The following is a 26,101-nucleotide window of genomic DNA, read 5'->3' as shown; positions in this document are numbered from 1 at the left end:
ATTTCAATGACATTTTTGTGAAAACAAATCACAGCGGCTAATATTAAGATCTTAAACCAAAAACAATTTTACTATCATAGTGTGATACAAGGTACAACCATTATTAAACATGATACGTTGGTGGTTCTCCGAAGGGCCAACTATGTTATAACTTGTTTTGTCGAGCTGAAATCAGCCCAAATTCCCTCAGGTAAACCACTTTATAACTGGTTTACCACTAAATGTTACTTAGCGGATTAATGTTCTGCTGATCATGCAATTGGCTCAACCAGTATTTAAAATGAAGGCATACGTAGGTAATCACTCTCAAAGCCTTCGGTTAGAAACCTACAGCAGAATTCGGTATTATAAAGCAGGTTTAGAAACATTTCACTTCGAAGTAATGTGGTAATGTAAAACAAGATATCAGTTTTAATGGTTTATGGTTTATGGTTAATTTAAAAACATTCAAACATTCGCGGTCAAACGCCAGAATTGCATCATGAATTTACAATTTTAAAAGACATTCAAATCACACAAAATAAAAGATTAATTTAACATTCTTTACAAAAGGAGAAACATTGCCCGAGGGCATCAAAATTGGGTTATAATTTTTTTATTTTTTTTTAATACCCAGAAAATTGAACAAATTGTGTATTCCTTTCAAGGTTTGTTCTTCTAGCGTGGCCATTATTCGCTCCAGATTCGGCTTTATCTCAAAAACGCCACAAAATTGGACGCAACCTTTCGAAAAATAATTTCTAAATGTTAGTTTTATTGTATACACCTATACATTTGTATAGGATTAAAACAATTATAACGATTCCAAAACCAAAAAGTATATTTAACTTTACTATCACTTCACTCAATCTCACATGCCCATTCTCAATCTGCCAGTGCATGTTTTTATTTATTTTATTGACAGAAAAGAACATGACAGAAAAGAACATGTATGAAGGGGACTCGAACCTCACCTTCAAGAGAAATCAGAGACTGGGTGGGTTGGCATTCACGTCTACGTCTTAAAGACAAGTCATCGTTACTCAGCGAAAGTGACGAAGGCCATATGGCAAAGGTAAATTGGCAAACACAATCAAGTTATTTGGATTCTAAACTTTTCATTTGAAGTAACTATTAGTTCTCTGTTGAGACGTATCCCCATACTTTTGTTATGGCATTGGCCTGGTGACCAGTCTTTTTTATTTGTCTTTTTCTTCCACTATGTGTTTTTTAACAAGTGTTCTGCGCCTTTGATCATTTTGTATGTAAGTGGCGCAATATAAATTTCAAATAATATTATTATTAAGTCGTATGTTCAACTGGTTGTTGGGCAGATATATTACTTACATAGTGTTCATTTTGTTTGTGTCTGGTGTTTGTTTGTTTGTTGGGTTGTTTTGGGATGTTTCTTTTTGAGAGGTAGAGACTCGTTCTACTAGATGTATTCTCTTGAGCACGAAGACGAAAAATAATCATCAGTTATTCTTATTTATGAGCACAATTAAATAAGTTATATATATATATATATATATTTAGACAAACAATTTACATGTCCTCACATTAGCACATAAATTTCACCAAAACTCAGGATAAACATGCGCTTGAAAATATCGTATCACTATCAACGTTCTAGTTTTTCTTCGTTGCCAAGTCTATTAACATAAGCAATATTGAACATTTTTGAACATTTCAGGAAATGTCAACAGGTTGTACATCAGAAGTAGGCCTAATGCAGGATGAAATTTAAGGGGGAAAAATACGGGTGTAATTTTAAATTCAATGAGTAAGAAAATATTACGGCCCGTAAAGGGTAGGGACTAGACTTGACTCAAGTCCCAATCCCGTGCCATCCCCAGAAAACTACTGTTTTGTGATGCTCTGCATTCCAAAACCTGTTCCACATTTTGACGGCGAGCGCGCACTGTACTGTATGCTACGGGGTTGTTTCATAGTAAGTTGAGGTAATAGCTTAGGGACCTCTCACACGAGAATGGGACTTGAATCAAGTCTAGGTAGGGACAAGAGAGGGATGGGGCATGTTGAGACGGTTTAGGGGTGGGTACATCCTAAAAAATCACAATACACGTCCCTCAAATAAAAACACGGATGAAAGTTGCATCCCGAAAACGGAGCAAAAATACCATGTCACAAAAAAACTGGGCCAACATTTCTTCTAAGGCCTACAACAGTATAACAGTTAAACAAACACAATATTACTGCCAAAATGAAAGTAGTGGGCATTACTTGTGGTCGGCACAACCTGTTAAAGTATTCCTGAAAGGTTACAAACGCTACAGCTATCGACAAAGGGAAGTCATGTTCAATAACCAGGCCCAGGTGCAATCAGGCCCAGGTGGGAATGGGCAAACTCGAACTCACTGACTCAGCTATTGGTAAGGGTCATAATGGGCAGGTAATTGAAAACATTCATCAGATGGGGGGGGGATCATCAGGGTCTGATATTCCTATCCATCTATCAACCAATGCATTAGAATAAAGGGTATAAAATATACATAAATGACCGCTGAGAATCTGTGCGGTTTGCACTCCAAAGGGAGATACCGAATTATAGATAACAATTCACCCATGAGTACACAGTAGCACAACGCACACCAGAGACTGCGTAACATGGATGGGAATATTGTGGTAGTTTAAACAAAAATGTAAATGAAGATACCGCATTTAATTCAGACTTGAGCATTGGCTTTTGCCTTCTATCCCATTGGTGTTCATTGCTTTCCCGGCGGCTTAACAAAGCTTGATTCGTCATCTGAATGCTCTACTTTGGACCCAAGTTTCCACTCATACATGCACACGGGTCCAATAGTCATACCACAGCCACAAGTCTAGCTAGTCGAAAGGAAAATAACGGTTACTCCAGAGTGCGCCCTCAACATCCATTTTCTTCATTTTTTCACTTCACGTATGTCACGTGCATTTATTGGCTTGATTACTAATGTCATACGCAAGAAAACGACGACCAAACTATTCACCAATCATATCAGATTCTTTGTCCAATTACCGTAAAGCCTTCTTCACTTGATGTCTTAAAATATCAGTAACTCCTATATTAGGTTGGCGTTCTGCCTAACGTGTATAATTTTACAACGCGGCTGGATTTCTGCCGACATTTTGTCTTCCTTTTTTATATTTTTTATTGGAAGAATTTATGCACGCTGGCAATTTCCTCTGCCATCCAAGAATCATTCCCAATTTGGCAGCAAAAATAATAATTACAGAGAGTATGAAGCACTTCCGATTGTGAGCAACTAATCCTGGGTATTATTCAAATTTCGGAAATCACGGATTGAAGTACAAAGTGAGGTTGGTGTAAGGGGTGTGGCGCTGGTTATTAAAATGGGAGTCGAGAGCTCAAAATAAGTCATTTATCTACTTAACACAGTATAAAACTGAAGAGTGGAATGAGTTTTAATGCGCTTCGAGGCACTCACTCCCGTATGAAACAAGAAAACTGATCCACTGGGCGGGAAACATAAATTCCTGTTTTCTGTATTGCGCTAGTGACCCGCATTCGCAACCCGATCCTCAGCACGGGAAAGAACGGCTTGGCGACCGACCCGTCGCCAGAGCCTCGCCAGGAAATGGGTCCAATTTCCCCCCGGCTGAAGTGTCCCAACCCTGGGACTTGCCGGGTCCCACCAGGCACAGCGAGCAGGAAGTCACGAGGGGACCGTCTACCGAGTCGAGGGTACTTGTGCTGGGGGCGGTAGGCTCGATGGGACCGGGGAAGAAGCGAGTCGCGATGCCGCAATTAAACCGTTCAGGGGGAATCACACTGTCCGAACCGAAGATGACCGGGCGGCTTGTCCCTGCCTCTCTTTGCCAAGCAAGCGGAACGATAAAATCGCTGGAAAAACACTCTCCTCGGTCGGTTGTCCCCACTTCAATCTCTTCCACTATTTTCTTTTCTCTCTTCCTCTCTATTTGAACAAAAATTGCGGATCTAAAATTTCCACGGTTCTTGAAACTTGCGCATGTGTGAAGAAGTTATTCAACCCAGGGAATTAGGATAAGTGCTTAAACTGCAATTTTACAGAAAAGGGAATAAAAGTAAAATTGAAAATTCATTCGCTCTGTCTTTTTTAGCAGTGCCAACTTCAAAATTGAACTGGAGTTAACATGTCACACCTCGTAATAACACAAGCGAACCAACTAGTAGTTGCATATATGAGTGCAAATAATGTATTGCCATTATAAGAAATAACTTGTTTTAATTTTGTACTCAAACTTCAACACTGAAAAATCACCACGACTGCACACTCAAGGGAATTTAAGATTATAGTATATAACCAAGAATCTCGTTTATCTTATAAACAACATGATATTGTTTTAAAAAATAGCTTTAATGAGTTACTTTTGTATTTGTTGTTTCTGTATTGATGAGTTGTCATTTATCGATCTTCTTAGATGAATTATAGTAAATTTCCTTTAAATTCACAGAGTACTTTTTAAGAAAAGTTTCCCTTCAAAAAGAGGTTTGTGCTTCAGTCACAATATTAATCATTACATTGATTGTTTTCTTTCTCTTTTCTTACAATAATCACACCCTCATCCAGTTCTGAAAACAACACTTTAAGGTTATTGAAAGTGGGCACTGATGTGACTCCGCCCCCGCCCACCCCTTGCCTCCCCCCCCCCCCCACCTCCGGATGACCGTATAACACGATTACATTACCTTTGATGTCATACTATTATACAATCAATCAGTTTGTTTTCATTTACTCAGTAAAAATAAAGCGCATATCTAAAATTCTGTGTCATATTTGACCAATCATAGAGACCCATAGATTATACAATAAAAATCAACTGTACTTGGGTCAAAAATTAATAATGTGATATTACGAAATTTGAAGTCGAGTGAGAGAAAAAAAAACAAGGATATTGAGAGTGCATCGGTCTCGGTGTGTCTAGTGTAACGTGTGTCACGTGCATTCAGCCAGACAGAAAAACCAATCTGTCATTATTGTTCACAAGTTATTAGATCATCATGCAGAACAATGAGGAAATAAATTAACCTACATTCCTCACCACTTCAGCTTATTCCATTCTTTACAAATTCAATGACTGTAGTTAAAGCGCAGTTTGATCATCCTTTTAAGATATTTCTTTAAAATATTCCTTTTAAAGTCCAATTTGCTTTTTAGTTCTTTTATAACCCATCCATGTAACCAAAGCAAGGCCGAACGGGGGAAAGTGTGTCCACCCAACTTTCATTTCTGCTGAAAGTATTATTATTTTGACAATGCTCATACCTCTATTGATGTATGCACTTGCTATACTCTGGGGAAGCTAATAATGCCGTTGGTGGCGCCCTTGTCAAGACTAGGGACTCACTTGAAAGAACTTAAAGACGTCTGGAAAACATAATATTGTATGGTTTTATCTCCCTATATTTCTGTGTATATTCGCTGTCATTCTTGAATGAGACTGGAATGTTCCTTTAAACATGATTTTGCCAAGACCACTGGTTGCTTACGTGCCACGTCATGAACTGTCAGAACAGAAGCACTGGTACTTCATCACGCATATCCCAATGGTTCACAGTATTGTTCTACGATGATGTGTCGTTTCCTGTACAAGCTCGAAATGGGAGTGAACTCTAGAGACTCTATCAGGAATGACGCAACACTAGCATGCGACAATATAGCTGGTATTAGTCTGGCAGGTAACGTGACACCACGGACAATCCCACGGCTTCTGTGATACACGGTTTATTTTGGAATATTGACCCCCCCCCCCTTCCCTCCACCCCCCCCCCCCCCCCGCCCCCCCCCCCCCCAACAGACCCTCCTCTCGGATCCATTATTCAGTTTTAGGAGTTGACGTTGAGGTAGGCCTAGCAATGTAGACACTGTACACGTCATTTTCCTGAAGTAACCCCAGTCTACCCACCACCCCAAAACAAAAAACCAAGTCACAGGTCCAAAATGACCTCTTTTGCATTATGTCACAAACTGAATTGAAAGAGTGACTCTTTGGCGCGTTTTCGCGTTTCCCCTGTTTGGAATTCAAATGGTTGCATTTGGGTTTTTTGTATTTTGGCCCCTTAATTTATATAAGTCCAAAACCAAAACGTCAGGATGACCGCAAGAAATCGTCTGAATATAGTGACCCGTCTTCAATTTAATGAAGTTGTGAGTAGCACTCAAACTGTTCTGGGCCACCAACAAACTACTGACCTCGTTATTTGAGTGCTCTGGGTGTGGAGGACTTCCTCTATATGCTCTAATCAAGCTCCGACGGCCCTCATCCCAGTGAGCACAGAATGGTGTCCATCACTGGATGGACGGAGCAGGATGACCCCTAAGAAGTGCACGATTCCCTAAACGATTGAGCAAGCATGCTGGTGAAAATTGCTCAATGGTGTCGTACATCCGGGGTCGTAAACCCATAGGCCTGTTGTCTGAAAAGGTTCTGCCTTTACCTTTTGACATCATCATTAACGTGGATCGTGGATTAGTAGAAAAAAGAGTAAACCATGTTAATGAAATACCCTTTTCTCCATGATCCAGCGGTACTGTCTCTCATATTCCCCATTCCTTTTTTAAAAATACCTCAACGTTTGCCCCCTTCTTGTGAACTTGAGTGATCTTCAAGGCAATTTGCCTCGACATTTAGAAACCCAATGGTCTTAATTACGGCAAACCGAACTGTAACACCCTTGCCCACGGCTCTTCAACTGGATGTCAAACTAAAACAATAGCTCACGGCAAAAGACTTTGTTGTACCACTCGTCGAGGATTACAAAAGGATTACGAAAAATGTGTTCAGCTCGGCTTACCTGACTTTCCCGCCTAAACGCTAGCTTGTCGTTTGTTCCGGCGTACCTCGATGCGCCCTCTGGAGTGTGTGACTCATCCTTGCCTCTATTACCTGTTGCGTCTTGAGCAATACTTTCTCTCACTGCATGTGGTTTTAATTGTAGAGTCTTGGCTACACCTGTCTCCAAACTTGGATCATCCCTCCATCATTGCTGGCAATCTCTCAACGGCTTGTGGATGAGTAAAATAATGCTATGTTTCATTGCCGCTCCTCTGCCAGCCGCTGGCAAACCAAACTGAGAACAGACCCCCAAATGCCGCAGTATCATCAGTCGAGAAGGGCTGTATTAATAATTGTCATTGCAGGGGGAAACTAATAATTGTCAAAGAAAGGTCAAAGAATGAGATGAGATAGCTAACATTTTGTGGGGGACACTTCTGATAAAGAAGAGGTTGTTCAATGTTCAACTTGACCAGTTTGATCCAGGGATGGAGGAGGCCGTCATAAGAGCATGATGGGTCACCCATGATAACGGCATGGTGTTTTTCTTTGTAGTCCTTGCCCCAATAAACCCCTCTTGCCCTTTGTTGGTTAATTTTCCATTAAAAGGTAGACAAGATAAAGAAACAAGTTGACTAAAACTGCACCTCTAATCCTCTTTAAAGAATTCCTGAGATCCCAAGCAAACATTAACCACACAAAATGGGGGGGGGATTCTTTATACTTTAACACAATGAAAAAAGTGGAGGGTAGCCCCGCCCCTTCTGTGTCAGATCCATGGGGATGCAGAGGGAACAATGCCCCAGTCAACCCCCCCCCCCCCATATTTTACCGTAACCCCCGTTTACCCATGGCCTGCTGTTGGTACTCAAGTTTGGAAACGGTCCTGTTTATTATAAACCAAAAAATAGTCATCAGTTCAAATTTGAGCCCAATTGCAGGTCCAAAGATGCAAAGACGGAACAATGCAACCCCCTCCCCTTTTTACCTTAAAAACAAATAATTGATAACTTTAGCCAAAAATGATAATCAATAGTCAAAGCTCAATGTTGAAGATTTCATTTTTTTATTCCAGTCATTCCATCAATATCCATCACAAATTTTCACTTTTACTACCATGCCATGTAAAGGCTGTCACAAAAACCAATGTACAGGTTTATGGTTACGCAATTCCTTAGAAACACAAGGCATAAAATATTTCAATTCTGTGATATCTTACATATCCAAATTGTGCATGCAATGCAGTTGGTTGATCGGGAAGTTGCCTGTAAAAAACGCCTTGTGTGACAAGCTTATTACCCTTCAAGTAGTGCCACTAGTTTGATTACACGTTCACTAAGCTTGGGCGGTTCCAGAAATTTGGGGCTCGGTTCCGGTTCCGAAAAAAAGCTCGGTTCTGAGACATACCCGGTTCCAATTCAATATAAAACATAAGCCGCCCGTCCCGAGCTCACACACACACAATTGAGCCGATCTATTTTAACTGAAAATAACCAAGTTAATCAGACATCGGTTCCGAGCTCACACACACACAATTGGAGCCGATCTATTTTTAAAGAAAATACCAGAATACCCACCCCAATGATCAGACATCGTGCCACCGAGCACCTATTTTCCCTGCATTTAAACAAGTCTTTGATTTAGCCGGCAGTACGATCGTTGTGTAGCAGTATGTCCGTAGTGCAGTACATCCGTAGTACATACAAGTGTACTATGCCTGTACATGCCTGTACATACATACATACAGCACTGTGTGTTTTGTGCATGGGGCAAGCTTTTATGAATATGGATATATCGGCAGCCAATCACAACGTGCTGTCTATACATGTACATGTATATGCATGACATGTACATGCATACATGTGGTGGTTGTAGAAGATGCCTGTGTGTGCACTGTGTATGCAGCAGCCACATGTGATAGTTGATACTCATGTCGGCTTGAAGCCTTTGCACACTGTATCTGCGGTCACCGCTTTCAACATCAAGCCTCAATTTCTAGAGCCGGTTCGTCGCAGGATCGGCTTCACAGAGCCTTTTATAATTGGGACTCGGTCTTTTAAAATCGGAACCGACAAAAGCGGGTACCCGGTTCCACAGAAGAGTGGAACCGCAAGTCCGGTTTTCAATTTGGAACCGGGTAGAACCGGGTAACCGAAGGGACCGCCCAAGCTTAACGTTCACCACTCTGTAATACATGGAGTATAGTAGTCATTACAGTTCTTGAGAACAAACACCAGTACTGATCACAGGGGCATTAGGCACATGAAGGCCAGATTTTCACTTCACTGGAATACTAAAGGCAAAAAACAAATGTGACGTTGACCATCAAGTCAAGCACACTGTTTTTCTACCTATGAACGAAATAATTTACAAGATATGCAGTAGAGTAGGTCAGTAAGTTGATCTCTGAACTTTTTGTCCACTTTGAAATTCATCTAGTGCCCCACCATTGTCAAACTCTTATGTTAGAAACAGTAGTCCAGGGCTGAAATTATGCACAGGCCTTGGTGCCCTGCACAGGCCACAGAGGCCTTGGTGCCCTTTAAAAGTTTCCCATGGACTTCAAGATTTTGCAATGAAAGTGCCCTTTCAAAATGAAAATGGCCTTGTACTTTCAACACGTTCAAAGATGAAATTACAGACCTGGTAGTCAACAGACTAAAATCACCCTGTCATTGAACAAACACTTTGCCTTTCCTCAGGACTTGTAATAATATTTGCATACACACCACCCACAGGTACAAAGCAAGAGGAAAACTCCTGCTCGCCCCGTTACTACTCATAGTAGCATACATTAAAAATGACGCATAAAGCCATCTCTTAATAAACACAGTTACAATCTACAACAGACACAAATATATAAAACCAACTCATGGCACCACACATTTAAAAAACTACCACTTTACAATCAATGTACATATTCAGATCTTTAAAGTAGAAATGATTTTTATTTTAAATGTAAAAGTTTCCATCCCCTGAGCACTGGAACAGTCATGGCTGACCGTGTGAAGACTTGAACTGGAAATCCATTACAAACAAATCCAAGAGAAAATCTAAAAAACTATCTTATTTACATTTCACCTAATCAAGTATCAACTTCACTTTACAAACTCTATCATCTAAACAATCATCAGTAGAAACTATGTAATTATAAACCCTTGGTAATAAATCTCCATTAAAAAGCATTATTAAAACTGCTACGAAAAAGACCCATATCCTTCAATAAGAAATGTTTTGATTGTCGAACATTTCCTCATCGGCACTCGTCATGTTGCATGTACAACTTTTATTTGAAATATAAAATAGTCAGTTTTTTGTTTTGTACAAGGTGTACTTAATGCTTGACAGGAGTACAGGGGTCGATTTCACAAAGAGTTAGGACTAGTCCTAGGAGATATACAAAACATGTGGCTAGTCCTAAGTTAGGACGAGTAACTCGTCCTAACTCGAGATAAGACTAGTCTCAACTCTTTGTGAAATCCACCCCAGGACCCATGTCTCATGTGTAACTCTTTCACTGCTTCGCAAACACTAAGTAGTTAAGGGTGTTAAAAACGTGGATTGCTGGTGGTACATGCTGGTCAAGTTAGTGACACATTTTGGTCGTTAAATTTATACCAGCATGAATAGAATACCCTTTATTCTACAGCTAAAAAATTCGCATTGGGCACCAGGTATTTTGGGAAGTAGTCTATTATTATAACTCCCAGTCTAAGAATTGGTCACTGTTTCTGCAAGACTTTACTTTCACTTCTAATCATAACAAAATAGACTAGCTGTGAACAATCCTAAAAGCTAGTCAAATGCAGGCTTCAACCTAGCAAAAGCGCACTTTAGTCAGAGCCAGGATCAGTTGCAATTAAAATGACAAATGAGGCACACTATGCAAAGCGGATTATCATGAAATAACACAACATATTCAACGTACCAAGATTTAGGCAATTTATGGAAGATTGCATTTTTCCCCACTAGTACGTCATGCATGTCCAGCTTCATGGCACTGCTTATTTTATACACATTTCTGAGCCCTAGAGCAAATTTGACAAGTTAAATTTATCTAATGTCAAGTATGCAGAGAAAGAATATAATAGAAATGATTTATTTTAACACTAAATGCACTTTCTACTGGAATGCACCCCACTTAAAAAGTGTAATATAAACTTTTAAAAAATAGGCAAAGAAAAACCCCCAAGGTTTCGCTTTTCCAATTTCCTACTTTTCTCCCGCGTTTATCAATGCCTCTTGTTGGGGGTGTTTTAAAATCTGTTACTAACAGTTAAAATCATAATTTAATAGGAAGAAAACGTTTCTTTTCCCCAATCCACTAAGGTACAAACAAAAATGCCATGTTCTTGCAAAAATGACTAAATTTACCTTTTAATTAACCCGATACAACATTGTAAGTTTTGAATTAGTGGTAAATCAGGAATGTACAGTTAGAAATTTCAGTCACTTCTCAAAAAAGGCCTTTAAAAAATTAAAAGTTATATTTGAAAAAGAGGTTATTTTACAATATTTACAAGAGTCAAGCTTTATTTACACACATTAAATCTTATGCTCTTTTTTTAAGTATAGTTTTGTCGTCTTTAAAATATTATTCTTAGTTTTTACGTTGGTCCAATTAAACTGCATAGTAATTGATAAAAGACCCAAAATCAAGTGACTTTGGCTACAGCTATGGTCATCAACCACAACAATGAAGAATATGAGTTTTTGTGTTCCAGCCATAGCCACTTCTAATTCCATGAATCCGGCCTAATATCCTACTCACCACTTTTGACTTTCAAAGGCATCTTACTTTTTGATGGTTCCTCGGCGTGTCTTCTTGGGGCTCAGGACTGCGACTGCTGCCTGCTTTTTTTGTGTTACCTTCTTGGCCTTGGGAGTTGGTTTGGACGTTGGTTGCCTGGTGCGACCAGATCGGCTGACCTTTGGAGTGACCACTGGTGATTTTGGGGTCACGGTTTTCTTGTTAGCAGCTGGCTTGACTGCTTTCTTTGTGGGGGCTTTTTTGGGTGGTGCTGGCGAACTGATAGCCTTTCTTCCTCTCCCTGATCGGGTCTTTTTGGGACTGGGCTCGACAGCAACAATATCATCAGCTTTTCGTTTTGTTGCGGAGGCTTTCTTTGCAGTTGATGTTTTCTTTGCTGAAGCCGCTTTCTTGGCTGGTGTGGCTGCCTTTTTGGGTGTTACCATGGGCTTGGTTGATTGTGCAGCCTTCGCTGGTGAGACTACAATTACTTGCTTTTTGGCTCGCCCACGCGTTTTCTTTGGCGAGGGTTTCACTGTAACCTCTGGAGTAGCTGGTACTGCTGCTGGTTTTCTACCTCGGCGTGTCTGCTTTTGGGGAGTCTTTACCGGTGATGGAACCTTCTTAGCTGGGGTCTTTACTTGTTTTGTTGTTCGCCCACGTGTCTTCTTTGGAGATGGTTTCACTGTATTATCAGGAGTGGCAGGTGCCACTGCTGGCTTTCTACCTCGACGTGTCTGCTTTTGTGGAGTCTTTGCTGGTGATGGAATCTTTGCCGGTGATGGAGCCTTTTTAGCTGGGGTCTTTACTTGTTTCGTCGTTTGCCCACGTGTCTTCTTTGGCGAGGGTTTCACTGTAACTTCAGGAGTGACAGGTGCCACTGCTGGCTTTCTACCTCGACGTGTCTGCTTTTGTGGAGTCTTTGCGGGTGATGGAATCTTTTCTGGTGACGGAGCCTTTTTAGCTGGGGTCTTTTTAACAACTGACTTTACAGTTACTTTCTTCGTTGCTCGCCCCCGTGTCTTCTTTGGTGTTGGTTCAACAGAAACCTCAGGAGTGACAGGTGCCACTGCTGGCTTTCTACCTCGACGCGTCTGCTTTTGAGGAGTCTTTGCCTGTACCTTTGCTGGAGATGGAGTTTTAGCATTCTTAGCTTGGGTCTTTACAGCAGCCCCTCTTCGCCCACGTTTCACTGGAGTGGCCTTCTTAGTTTCTTCTGTGGCCGCTCTTTTGCCTCGTGTCTGTTTCTTGACTGGAGCAGGGGATTGTGTCTTGACGGGAGCAGATGAAGATTTCTTGACTGTCTTTTTGACAGGAGACGGTGACTTTTTGCTTGGGGTTGCTACCTTCGGCTTTACAGGGGTAGGAGCTGTAATTTCGACTTTCTTAGGAGATTTCTTAGCAGGTGTATTGGCCTTAGTACGTTTTGCAGATGGAGCTGGTGCAGGTGAAGCCTTGCGTTTTGTTGCTTTCTTAGCGCTGGCCTTAATAGCAGACTGTACTGGGGACACGAACAGATCTGGAATGCCTTCAAAGTCTTCATAGGGGTCAAGTACTTTAGTTTTGGGAGTGGAAATGATCCGCTTTATGCCAGTCAAACCCATCGATTTTCTGCCTGTGGACTTCGCACTTGAAGCTTTGTTTTTGGGAGTCTTCATCACGCGAGCAATTCCAGCCAGATCAGGTGACCCAGCCTCACTTGACGGCGTCTTCATGAGGAGACGAACTCCAGAGAGGAGAGGAGATTTTTCAGGGCTCTTTGCCTTAACAGGTGTCTTGGCTTTTGCAGGGGTCTTTGTTTTAGCAGGACTCTTGGCTTTTGCAGGGGTCTTTGTTTTAGCAGGAGTCTTAGCTTTCACCGTTACAACTTGACCAGTCTTCATTGGTGTCTTTCCTTCTTTGAGTGGAGATACAAATTTCTCTGAAACTCTCTTACCTGCAGGGGTCTTTGTTTTAGCAGGACTCTTGGCTTTTGCAGGGGTCTTTGTTTTAGCTTGAGTCTTAGCTTTCACCGTTACAACTTGACCAGTCTTCATTGGTGTCTTTCCTTCTTTAAGTGGAGATACAAATTTCTCTGAAACTCTCTTACCTGCAGGGGTCTTTGTTTTAGCAGGAGTCTTAGCTTTCACCGTTACAACTTGACCAGTCTTCATTGGTGTCTTTCCTTCTTTGAGTGGCGATACAAATTTCTCTGAAACTCTCTTACCTGCCATTTTGACGGCGGCAAGGGCTGCTGCGGAAGTAACCGTCTTCGATGACTTAATGGGAGTCTGGCCAGGAACAAGTGGTGAGACCATCTTGTAGGGGGATGTGCTCTTGCGTGGACTTGCCACTCTTGATGATAAAGGAGACACAGACATGAAGCCAGGACCTTCCGGTGTGAGGAGATTGGCCACTGCATCAAGGAGTGACTTTCTACCCTTCTTTGGCGATGGGGTTGTCATCAAGTCGGCTAAACCGGTGAAGCTTGTGTCAACAGCGGCAGCCATCTCTTTCTTGGTAGGTGGCTTCTTGTAGGGCGTCTTCCTGCCCTTCTTGGTGCGGACTGGTGTCTTGGCCTTTAGTTTGGATCGACCAATTAAGATGGTAGCAGGAGATGCTGCATGACCTGTGCTGCCAACTCCAAACACTCTCTTGCCCTGAACATGAAGAGAAATGAAAATGCTCATTTAAATGTCTTAAAAATGAAATGAATATTTTTTTATTTTATTTTTTATTCCTTTGTTAGACCACACAATCAATTGGAACTACATGTATCTCTAGGGTTAAAAACAACAGTGTATTTTTGGGTAAAACAATACCTTCAAAGACAGTGGACCATATTGGTAATTGTCAAAGACTAATCTTCACAGTCGGTGTATCTCAACATATGCAAAAAATAATAAACCTGTGAAAATTTGAGCTCAATCGGTCGTCAAAGTTGCGAGATATTAATGAAAGAAAAAACACCCTTGTCGCACCATGGTCACTTGAAGTTGTGTGCTTTTAGATGCTTGATTTCGAGATCTCAAATTCTAAACCTGAGGTCTTGAAATCAAATTCTTGGAAAATTACTTCTTTCTTGGAAACTTAGTCACTTCAGAGGGAGCTGTTTCTCGCAATGTTTTACACTATCAACCTCTCCCCATTACTCGTCATCAAAAAAGGTTTAATGATAATAATTATTTTGAGTAATTACCAATAGTGTCCAATGCCTTTAAAATATAGCACTTTTTAACAACTTACTTGTTATTTCCATTAGCAAATGTCAAAATAGTAAACAAAACAAAAAGTTTTACAAGTTTTGGTTCACACTTTTTTTGACTGGTATTTTTGCTGAACCAATATCTTTTTGGATGAAGAAAAAAAAGTTCCTTGCTAAATAAATCAGATGTCTTTAAAATGATGACGTGTACGACAGTATCTAAAACATCATTCCTAATTAAAATTTTCTCTTCAATGAAGTATCTTCTTCCACACAAAAAAATCCTTGAAAAATTTAGCATTTGCAGTTGAAAATTAAAAGCCTATTTAAAAAGGGGTTGAAATTTAATATTTGAATATGGAATTGGTAACACCTTGCCAAAAATACTTCAGAGGACCAAGTAATGATTTTAAACAACACCAGTTTTAAATGATGTTGAGTAAATATTCATTAACAATTTCACAAACTTATCTGAATAATTAAGTTTTTCTTAACTAACCTTTGGAGTCTTAAGTTTTGATGACATCGGCCTGGCCTTGGTGCCCTTCGTTATCCTGAGCGCCTTAGAGACGAGTACGGCAGAAGCAGCAGACGGCTTGGATGCTCCCTTCTTCACAATGTCAGCCCACCTCATGGGACCTGGGGTCTTCGCCTTTGCTGGGGTCTTGGCCCTCGATGTCTTGGCCTTGGGTGTCTTGGCTTTTGGTGTCTTAGCCTTCGGAGTATTGGGTTTTGGTGTTGCCTTGGCTGGCGTCTTTTTGGGGGACTCAGCAACAATCTTCACTGCCTTCTTGACGGTGGCAGGAGTCTTAGCTTTCGGAGTTGGGGTCTTGGTTTTCAGCACTGGTGTCTCCATCTTTGGTGTGATTGCCTTTACCTTCGGGGATGGTGTTGCAAGTTTAGGAGTGGTTGTCTTGGGTGCTGGTGATTTCTTAGGGGTAGGGGTCTTGGCTTTCTTCGGGGTTGGTGTCTTGGCCTTGGGCGTCGGTGGTTTTTTGGCAGCTTTAAGTGCAACACCCTGTTTAGAAAAAATATCAGATATAAACTTTCATTAAATGTTTCATCTTTTAAAAATGAAACTTGTGCAAAGTAGAAATTGTTGCAAACATTTAAAGGAGTGATGTTGCAAGAGGTTGACTCGAAAACAAAACAGTTTCCGTGGTACTCAGCACTTTGCTACCAAGCCCCATCTACGCAGCGCCAGGGCCTTCACACAGCACACCATCGACACACGCCACACTGTCGCTTTATATCAAATGTGAAAACATTTTAGAAAAAAGGAAACATTAAATATCAAAACCTTAAAATCATACGTTTTTTTGGTCACACTTAGAGAGTGGGATCGGGGTTGTTTTATTTTATTTTGTCTGTAAATGTATAAAATTCCATAGGGTCGGCATGTTTTTCTAGGTACGGTCGGGTAACCGGAAACACTCATATTATTTTGTTTGGCCAAATGAAAAATGGCCCTGCCCTCGCGAGGATGAAATTCCAGGCCTGGAGTCAGTTGCAATCCCCATAATCCTTTTCTTTCAAATAGATAGAAATTACACTTGAAAAAATTCCAAGCACAAAATCCAGAGGTTGCAGCTTTTACAATTACCCTTGTTGTTTATAACTTGATATTCCTTTTGAAAACTTGCCATGCCATATCATGGGTTAACATTTATTCAATAATAACTAAGGATAGCAAGTTTAAAGGGAAAAATCTATTTTTTGTAAAGCAACAATCAAAATGGTGGATGACAAAACCTTTAATTTGGTATTTCAACTCACCTGCTCAATTTCTGACTTTAGGCTGGGAGAAATCTTCTTGTTAGGAACACGATCTTTCCTCTCGTCTGCTGCAACTTTGATGTCCTTCTGCAACTCTGAGGCTAGTTTCTTGGGAGTGGGAACCTTAGGTCTGGCTGCTGCGGCGGCCTTGATGTCTTTCTTCAAGGGAGTATCCATCTTCTTGGGAGTAACAACTTTTGGTCTTGCAGCAGCTGCAGCCTTGATCTGCTTTTGAACTGGTGTTGACATCTTCACTGGGGTGGCCTTCTTGGGTTTCTCAGCAACGACTTTAGCGATTTCCTTCTTCATCGGAGTGGCCATTTTCGGGGGAATGACTTTATTGGAGATGGAGTTTGCTGTCTTCTTGATTGCCTCTTTCAGTGGTGTGGCCATTTTCTTTGGTGTTGGCATGGCTCTTTCTTTAGCGGCAGCAACGATGGCAGACCTCAACGGGGTGGACAGCTGTTTTATCTTCTTTGCAGTTGATTTAGGTGTTTGTTTGGACACCTTGCCTGACTTTACTGATGAAGGAGTACTGAACATTTCCGAGATGCCACTGAAGCTTTCATTAGCAGGAGACTTGTTTTCCTTTGGCGTCTTACTTGCTGGCCTTTTTGAGGTGACTGGAGTAATAGGAGACGCTGCCTTTACTGGGGTTTTCGCCTTTGGAGTCGCTGGTTTTGGACTCGCAGTGGTTGACATGGTTGCTTCTGCCTTGGCAGGGGATGGTGGCTTTACATGCAACTTGATTTTAATGGGCGATTTCTTAGGGGTCTTTGAAAGGGATTTTCTGGGTGTCTTGGACGACTTCGGAGTAGTTTTTGGAGACTTCTTTTCAGAGGTAGGCAATTTAGCAGGTGTTTTAGCCGGTGACTTTGCTGGTGTCTTGGCCGGCGACTTGGCCGGCGACTTGGCTGGCGACTTGGCTGGCGACTTGGCTGGCGACTTGGCTGGCGACTTGGCCGGCGACTTGGCCGGTGCCTTGGCTGGTGATTTCTCTGGAGATTTGGCCGGAGACTTGGCCGGTGATTTCGCTGGAGATTTGGCCGGAGACTTGGCCGGTGATTTCGCTGGAGATTTGGCCGGTGATTTCGCTGGAGATTTGGCCGGAGACTTGGCCGGTGATTTCACTTGTGGCTTGACTGGTGATTTGGCTGGAGACTTGGCCTTTTCAAATTCCTCTTGGATGACAGTAGCAGCCAGAGAGTGACGCTGCCTCTTGATGAGACCAAGAACCATAGGACTTTCAGTCAAACCACTGAAGGATCGCCTGTTGGTTGGGGTTGCACCTCGGCGTAGAGGAGTGCGAGGTGGCATGTGCTTGTCAAAGCGCTCCGGGCTTAGCTGAGGACCAAATGAAACACGCTTGCGTTTGGCACTTGGAGCAATGTTGTCTGTTGATCTTCGTTTCTTGCTGGATACTGGAGTCTTTTTGTTGCTCACAGGCGTCTTGGCTGCAAACAAAAAAATACAAACATTTAACCACAATGATGAGCAGTTTTAACATTGGATTATGATAAATTAGTGTGTCTTCAGGCTTTAGAGCTTATCATTATAAGAGGAAATACTTGCTTTAACTTTAATGCATGGAATGCACATGCCGACATTGATAATGGGAACATGCACTCCTGTAAGCGATGCACAAGCCAAGGATAGCCTTTCACGCATTTACTTTTCATCAACATAGCCCTCAAATTTTCCCTTTTTTCAAAACTCTAACAGGAATGGATGATTTGGCAATTTTTCCTTACCTTTTGGGGATGCTCTGGGTGGGGTCTTAGAAGCAGACTTTGGTGGGGTCTTTGCAGCAGCCTTCGGGGAGGGCTTGGAGGCAGCTTTAGGTGAGGCTTTGACAACCTTGGGTGAAGCTTCCTCTCTCTCTTCCTTAACAGGAGCAGAAAGACGTCTGAGCTGGCCGATGCTTTTCTTCAGAGATTTTGCTGATCCTTTGGGGTTTCTGGGGCTGTCAACATTTGGTTTCTACAATGTGAAATAAAATTTGTTTGTTAATACACAGAATATTTTAAAAGAATGCTGCCATTGGTGCTCAAATTCACCGAGGGTTGTAAAATACCAAGAAATAAAACTTATTTAACAAACAAAAAAAATCACTTGGGACTTAAGAATCACCAGAGACTTTTGACATGAGGAAGCCAAACCCAACCACTCTAGCAGAATTGAACATGTTGCTCAACCATGACGAAGGACTAGCTGTTTCCAAAAATTAGTTAACCTGCAAGTTTACTCAGACTAGAGGTGTGTTTAATGTACATGGTGTTGCCAAAAAAACAACTAGACTGCACTTCCCCTATGCAAACCGTTTAATCCTGTAATAATGGGTAACTGTGACCGTTTAAGAAGAAAAAATCTGTACTTGTTACAACAGCCGGGAAGTACACTATATAAAATCCCATAATTTTTTATTATTTTGTGCCATCTCTTGATGGTGACATCAAAGCACTGTTTACCTTTGATGCGCTCTTCTTGATCGATCCGAGAGAGCTGCGCTGGTTCTTCTTGGCAGAGGTAGGAGTTTCCTTCTTAGGACTTTCAGTCTTGACTTTGACCGGTGTGGTGCTGGTCACCGGAGTCTTCTTGGCAGACTTGGGAGTCGCCGCCTTAGGTGACGCCTTGGGAGTCGTCGCCTTGGGAGTCGTCGCCTTGGGAGTCGTCGCCTTGGGAGTCGTCGCCTTGGGAGTCGTCGCCTTGGGAGTTTTCACCTTGGGAGTCGTTTCCTTAGGAGACACTTTAGGAGACGCTTTAGGAGTCACCTTGGGAGATTTCTTGGACGCTGGAGTGATCTTCGGAGTCGCTGTCTTCTTGGCAGAGGATGCGGTCTTTTCTTGGCTCTTAGATGGGGTCTTTTGTGGAGCTGTTGGGATCAATCATCATAATTGTGAGTGTCAGATAAAAGAATTGTGAGAAACATGTTAAGCAGAACCTTGATCAGACAATCAGAACCGTTTTAAATGTTTCTGATTTTTAAAGATGACAAGCTTGGCAAGTGAATTACTGTGATAAGACGACAGCTAGGGTTAGGATATATTATGGTTTAAAGATAATGGTTTAAATCAGAAGAGCATCCAGTATTTTATAACTCAGGTATGTCTTAAAGATAAATCTTTATCAAAATAATAGGGTTTTACTTCACTTTTTATAGTAAGCACCAAGAACAACCATCAATGACTTCATGTAATGTTTGTAATCTTCACTTCTGAAACAACTTGCTTTTCAGTTAATGGTTACTTCTAACGACACAGAAAACCCTGAAATGTTTTTGTCTGGGTTAAAAGTGTCAGATAAATAATTTGCAATGTTTTATATTAAATCTTGCTTACTCTTGAGTTTAGAACCACTGGTAGATGACACAACTGGACTCTGGACAGTAGAGGGTTCTCCCTTTCCAGGAGATTGTCGGAGGTTGTGGCCTGGGGGAAACTCAAACCTAAACATACAAAAGCAAACAAGACATCTACATTTATGTATTTCTTTTTAAACAACAGTAAACTTGTTCAATCAAGTACCTTTTTTTCTTTTTCTTCCTACTTTTACTTCAAACCTCAAAGCGTAAAATTTATTTAAAATAGTGAACAAACTCGATAACTTGTCCAAAAACATAAACAAACTGGTCATTTTATCATAAAGGCAGAGTTAAAGTTGGTCGCGTGATGGTCGGGATCGCGGGTCAAGATTTCCATCATGCGACCGACTATACACCAGCCTTGATTGCGTCGACAGGACTAGAAATTTTCGCACTTCACCATCAGTGCACATGCACCACTTATGTCACAAACCAACCACTAGTTAACTTTTGGTTCTTGAGCAAACTCCCTCCATGTTACACCCACCAAATATCACAGCATCGTTGTGAAAAATGACTGACATCTAATGTTACAAGATTAGGCCTGGGCGAATTATTTGAATATCCGGTTAATGGCGAATAGGTTTTCCTATCCGTAATCGTGAATGCCTTTTTTTTCTTAACCGGATATCCGCATAGGGCGCAAATAGCTATTTATAAACCGGATAGTTCTGTAATTACAACCAAGTAACCGGATATTCTTTAATATCCGAATATCCGCGGACGTCGGGCGACAACTGATATGAATGTTTTGTGTGAATCCTTATAAAACTTCTATTAAGACAGCATAAAACAGCATAAATTAAGTATTTAACTATGCTCACCTCCGTGAAGAGTTAAAACAATGACATTTCTGACGTAACTTGTTCAAAGATTACAAAAGTTTTCCTTCACGTAGAGTCAATCACGAACAAAAGAATTAGCAAATCGCCATCTTTAAATTAGATCCGGTCATTTTTATGAATGAACCGAGTGACACTGTCTAAAACTAATATCAATCCGCCCATAAGATCTCATTCACAAACGAACAGCGCCCTCTAGTGGCGAAAAAACTATTCGAAAATCCGGTTAATTTCGGATAGTTGGCCAGCGGTATCCGAATAACAAAATTTCACTATTCGCCCAGCACTATACAAGATATTAAAATCCGATTTGAAAATACACTCACCGGAAGGAGCGGTCAACGATGGTGAAGACATCCTTGTGCTTGAGACTGACTTTATCACTCAGTGTCTTCCCATTGATCTTGGTCGGATTAACTTCGCTCAGATTGGTTAGTGTAACCTGCAAGTTGCAACAAGAAAGTGGGTAACAAATAGTTGTCGCAATGAAGCTGTGTAGCCGAGTGAGAGATTAGTGGGCTCCCTGGGCTAAGAGATAAAAAGGGCCACAGAAATTTTCCTCAAGTAAGGGGCACTTCTATGAGGAAAATTTACTTTTGGATTGAAACCTTGAAGAGGGCATCACAGCAAAAGCACCACCACGACAACTGCTGTGGGTGATGTGGGCTACTTAGAGGCCTGACGAGGTGATAGAACCACAACGTAAGAACCTAGCAAACATCAGCAACAAATCCGAGGTTAAGTTGACATGGTCAACCTTAATCACTTTCAATATTACTTGCACCCTTGATTTATCTGTGATAATTTTTAACAATTGAATATGAGTGGGTACAAGATATAATGAACCAATAAATATGCTAATTACATTCATGCATGACTGCAGACAGGGTTGGCATAAATTGGATAGAATTGTACACTTGGCAGACGCACTGTGTCTGTGTAATGCGTCTCGCCGCCATCAGCCCCTTACAAAAAGGCGAAATGTTGCCTTATTCTAAAATAATTAAGTGACATGAATACAGATTGAATCTACTTACTTTGTCAGTTCCAACAACATCAATGCGACAATGTTCCTTTGACACATTAGGAAGCTGGATCCTGATGTCACATTCATTAGTCCTATAAATTTAAAAACAGATGCAAAACTTCAATTAAATTGTATACAAATGGACTTTATCTGTTGTCTATCAAAATTTCCCTTTTGGTTTTAACTTCCTTGTTTTTAATAAGTCATAAATATTTAAGCCAGATACTTCTATCTTGTAAGATAAAGGGGTAAGCAGGTAAAGGGTTTCCCTCGGTAAAAGGAGCCTTAAGGGGCATGCAAATTGTACTCTGAGGGGTCTGAAGGCAATTGCCTCATATTATGTTTTTTTTTTAAGTAGGCGTACAAACTTACCTTCCAAATAAGCACTGCTTTAGAGTGAGTGGAAAGTTGGCTCCATCCGACTCGTTCCGTTTGATAACGACTATCTTCCCAAACAACGGCATTTTCTGCAGATAAATGACATTTTTGACACAATTCTTATGATTGAAATCTGCAACTAACAACAAATTATAGGCATGACAGACAACAGCTCCTCAAAGCACTGCAGAGAAGGTCGTATGTCAAGGAACTTGTCAACTAGACCATAGACCAGAAAGATTTTACTAAAAAAACTCCCCAACTTTTTGGAAGAGATTCCCATTGTAATGCTTAATTGTAATCTGTGTCTGGAAAAACACTCAGAACATGTACAGTCGTTGGGTTACTGGGCAAGTGCTAAAAAATACTGGACCGACTCTGGCAGATATATCAAGGGTCTAAATTAGTCTGTTACATGATTTTTCTTTTTTTTCTTAAAAGTTCAGACAGAGGACAAAGTGTTTTGAGATGATTTATTGAGAGTTTGTGACTGACTTAATGTTCACACAGAGTGACTCAAAGAAAGCCAAGTTTTTGTTTAATCGTGTCTAATCCCTATGGGACACAAAATAACAGATGGTATTCATTATTAAACTGTTCATAGTACACATTTTGTAGTTTGAGTTGCTGCAAGTTGACAGACCACTTCCCCAGCTGTACAAACTCAGTAGACTCAACATAGTCTGTTTTTAAGATATTTTATTCCCCCTCGTTCTAGCCCAGTGTGGCATTGATCACACACAAGAAGGGGAAACTTACAGTGGACTTCCGTTAATCTTGTCTATTGAGCAGGCAGTGAAAATCTGTTGAATCTATTATTTCCCATGACCCCAGAGGCGTCCTTAATTTTTGTTTGAAGAAATTATTAAGAAAGATTTAGACTGCACTCTGTCCATTCTTTAAAGGCACTGTACACGTTTGGTAATTGTCAAAGACCAGTGTTCTCACTTGGTGTATCCTATCATAATCATAAAATAACAGGCCTGTGAAAATTTGGACTCAATCGGTCATCGAAGTTGCGAGAAAATTATCACAAGGCAACTCGACCCTGCCGGCTTTAAACGGCCGTGTAATAACTCGCCGCTACCCTTTTATTCCCTTAATTAAAATATGAACAGTGAGTCAGTGATTGTTCATGTTGTTTGTTTACTCAACTTTCAGTAACTGTACGTAACAACGGATCTGTGAAAATTAATTTGTTGCAAATTGAACAAGGCATTGGCAGTTAATTTCCTGTAAATGCAGCTAAAATTTGCTAGCGGATAAAAAATTTGTCAGAGATTTTTGTTTTCCCAAAACCTTTCCGTCCGCATGCGCAGTCAGTTTTTAAAAGGTTGTTAAAAAATGCGGTAGAACTTTTTGCAACTGGCTTTGAACGTGTTTGGTTTACGAGTCGATGGACGGCTACAGACATTTTTGCTAAAAAGGTGATTTAACAGAGCGTGATTTGACGAACAAGGTTTATCGCAAATAGCAAAGTATCAAGAGAGGGCGCTGTTGAACCTCCACAATAGACCTTTTCGCAAATACTGGGGCGCGCGCGTAAAGCTTTGAATTAGGTGCATTGTGGTCTAGCTGGTAGCAAAATTTGATTCATATCTATCCCACAATGCACCTCATTCAACCATCTGCGCTTGCACATTGGTATTTGCGATAAGGTCTATGATACAGGCCATGTGTGTGCATGCCATGCATGGCAACATACACCGCTATAGCAAATGCCCCATCTGCCTACCCATAACGCATTGCGGTTCTGAATTGCGATATACCTTAATATGGCGGGGACTTTTTGCCTGGCGGCCCAGTCAATGATTTTGTGCATGAACACTGGTTGACTGTGCACACTGATGAAGGTCACTTTAAACTTACGATCATGACAATTTAGTTAGTTTTAAAGTTAGATGCTAAAATTAAAACCACATGTTTTTTTAATTTTCATTGTATTTCTAACATAATATGGTTGGTAACCTATTTCTTTCATCAAAGTTTCTACTAAATTTTTCTTACAAAAAATTAGCTATCCAGCAGCTGATTTCACGAAAATTTCCGCAATTGCGTAAGTCCACTTGCGCAACGTTTATAGTGCAACTTACGCAATTATAGACTTTCGTGAAATCGGCTGCAGGGCACTTGTCCAACCCAGCAATTTTTTGTTTACTATTACTAATAATATTATAATAATTAGACAGTTAGACTATCTATTTATTTGTAACATTTTTTAATTGTGTGCAATTAACATGGTTTAATTTTAAAGGCTGAATAAAAATAGTCTTTAGCCTTTTTAACCTTTACATACACGGTAGGCCCCCTTCTTAAAAAAGATTTGATTTTTCAGTGCAACTGCAAACAAGAGTGACTCCAAGTTTTTCTTTTTTGTCCCGGCCGTTTTCGGTAGGTAGGTGCCGAATTTGTATTCATTTTGTGCATGTGCTGAGTTTGCTAGGTGCCGAGGCCGAGTTTGCAAGGTTCCAAAGTGACCGATACCCCGTCGTCGTCAGTCACGTCATAAGAAACTACCTCAAACCTGACACATTTCACGTGTCCTTTTTTTAGTAATTTTTACGAAAACATTTCACAGAATACCAAACACGAAAGCCTCGACTAACAATAACATTAAACAAACTTAACTACAATTTGTGTTAAACGACCAAACTTAATGAATTATACCGAGTGCACGTTTTTAGTTTGTACGAAGAAAGGCGAAGGTTTCTCTTCGACCCCACGATATGCCCGGTTGATTTGTGCACACTCGACTGGGTCAACCTTGCACTCAGTACAAACGGTACAAACACAACACGACATGACAAAAGATTAAAAAAATCACTCATTGAAAACCATTATTTTAAGCAACCAGAATACTCCTTACCTTGATTTTAGTACCTAGATTATTTTGAATACTTGATAACACTAAAAACGAACATAACTTGATGAATTTGGAGTACAATTGCGACGAAACAACTGCAGATTTTGTACTCCCCGCGTTCGGACTGTTTACCTATCGCTTTTTTCAACCGTTCAATTCAAAGCACTGTATTTTTTTACGTTAACCGCTTTGGGGCCGAATTTCACAGATATTCATCCGCGCCGTTAAATTAGTGCTCATCTATTTGTTTACATTTTTTGAAACAAAATCGTTGAAAATTCAATAAGTTGCTTTTGATTTGTTGTTTCATTTAATAGTATCTTTTTTTTCTGAACTCAATGAACAAATCCATACTGAAAATCAATCGAGAAATATTTTATTAGCACCAATCCGCGGACGAATAATTTTCTAAGCCTCTCCGCCTGTGTCGTCATTCATAATAATAGAAGGATCAAATTTAAAATTCTATAATTCAATTCTGTGATTGGATGACCGCTGGATATTCAATTATGCAAATCAGACGAACACCTGTAAAGCTGAATTATTCATAACAAAGGATATGCCTCTCATCTCATTACGTTAATTATGTGTTTTCTTTTTTTACTCGCTAATTACAGAAATATGGTGAAACACTGTTTGTATTGTTGTTTACATGTAATTATAAAAAATAAATAAAAATCCTGATATGAAGGTCATTGTGCGTATTGTGTTCCACCAGTCTGAATGGGACATGTTGCAACATGTTTTCTGATAGTTTCTTAGCACTGTGCGTGGTTGTCAAAACAAAATGATAACGGTTTTTCCTTTCTCTCCTTTTATGTGTTACAGTGCACTATAGTTGTCGCAAGTATAGGCATTAGAAAACAATAGGGGGTAAAGCAAAATCGAATGGCAATTAAAATTTGACTAAGAATATTTTGAGCATAATAAGTTGCAAATCTACTTGAGGAAAGTAATGTCTAACCTAAGCGGACGACGTCTTACAAGGCCATGTAAAAGTATTTTTAGGCCAATAAAGTTGTAGACGCTGCTCTAAAAGTCGGGCCTCACCAAAGGCAGTTCAATTTAAGAATTCATTTTAAAACATGCATTAAAAATATAACATTATGATAATTTGATAATCATGAACTATTTATTGGAAAGCTTTGGGTTAGGCGG

The 26,101-nt window shown here is 40.5% G+C and overlaps 1 protein-coding gene across 1 annotated transcript; it reads right to left on the bottom strand.

Annotated features, from left to right (window-relative positions):
- Positions 1-10,120: 10,120 nt before the first annotated feature.
- LOC139940422 (uncharacterized) lies at positions 10,121-25,083 on the bottom strand. Its single transcript, XM_071936656.1, has 10 exons — positions 24,947-25,083; positions 22,075-22,169; positions 21,713-21,794; positions 21,002-21,117; positions 19,811-19,917; positions 18,941-19,344; positions 18,224-18,452; positions 16,473-17,926; positions 15,196-15,714; positions 10,121-14,151 (listed from the first exon to the last, which is right to left on the bottom strand). The coding sequence occupies exons 2-10, from the start codon at positions 22,164-22,166 to the stop codon at positions 11,557-11,559; spliced, it is 5,598 nt and encodes a 1,865-aa protein (XP_071792757.1). The 5' UTR covers positions 22,167-22,169; positions 24,947-25,083; the 3' UTR covers positions 10,121-11,556.
- Between the last annotated feature and the right edge of the window lie 1,018 nt (positions 25,084-26,101).

Source organism: Asterias amurensis, chromosome 8 (assembly GCF_032118995.1).
Source record: "Asterias amurensis chromosome 8, ASM3211899v1".
Taxonomy (NCBI): Eukaryota; Metazoa; Echinodermata; class Asteroidea; order Forcipulatida; family Asteriidae; genus Asterias; species Asterias amurensis.
Note: the sequence above shows the minus strand (reverse complement) of the source record. Positions and strands in the feature narration are given on the sequence as shown.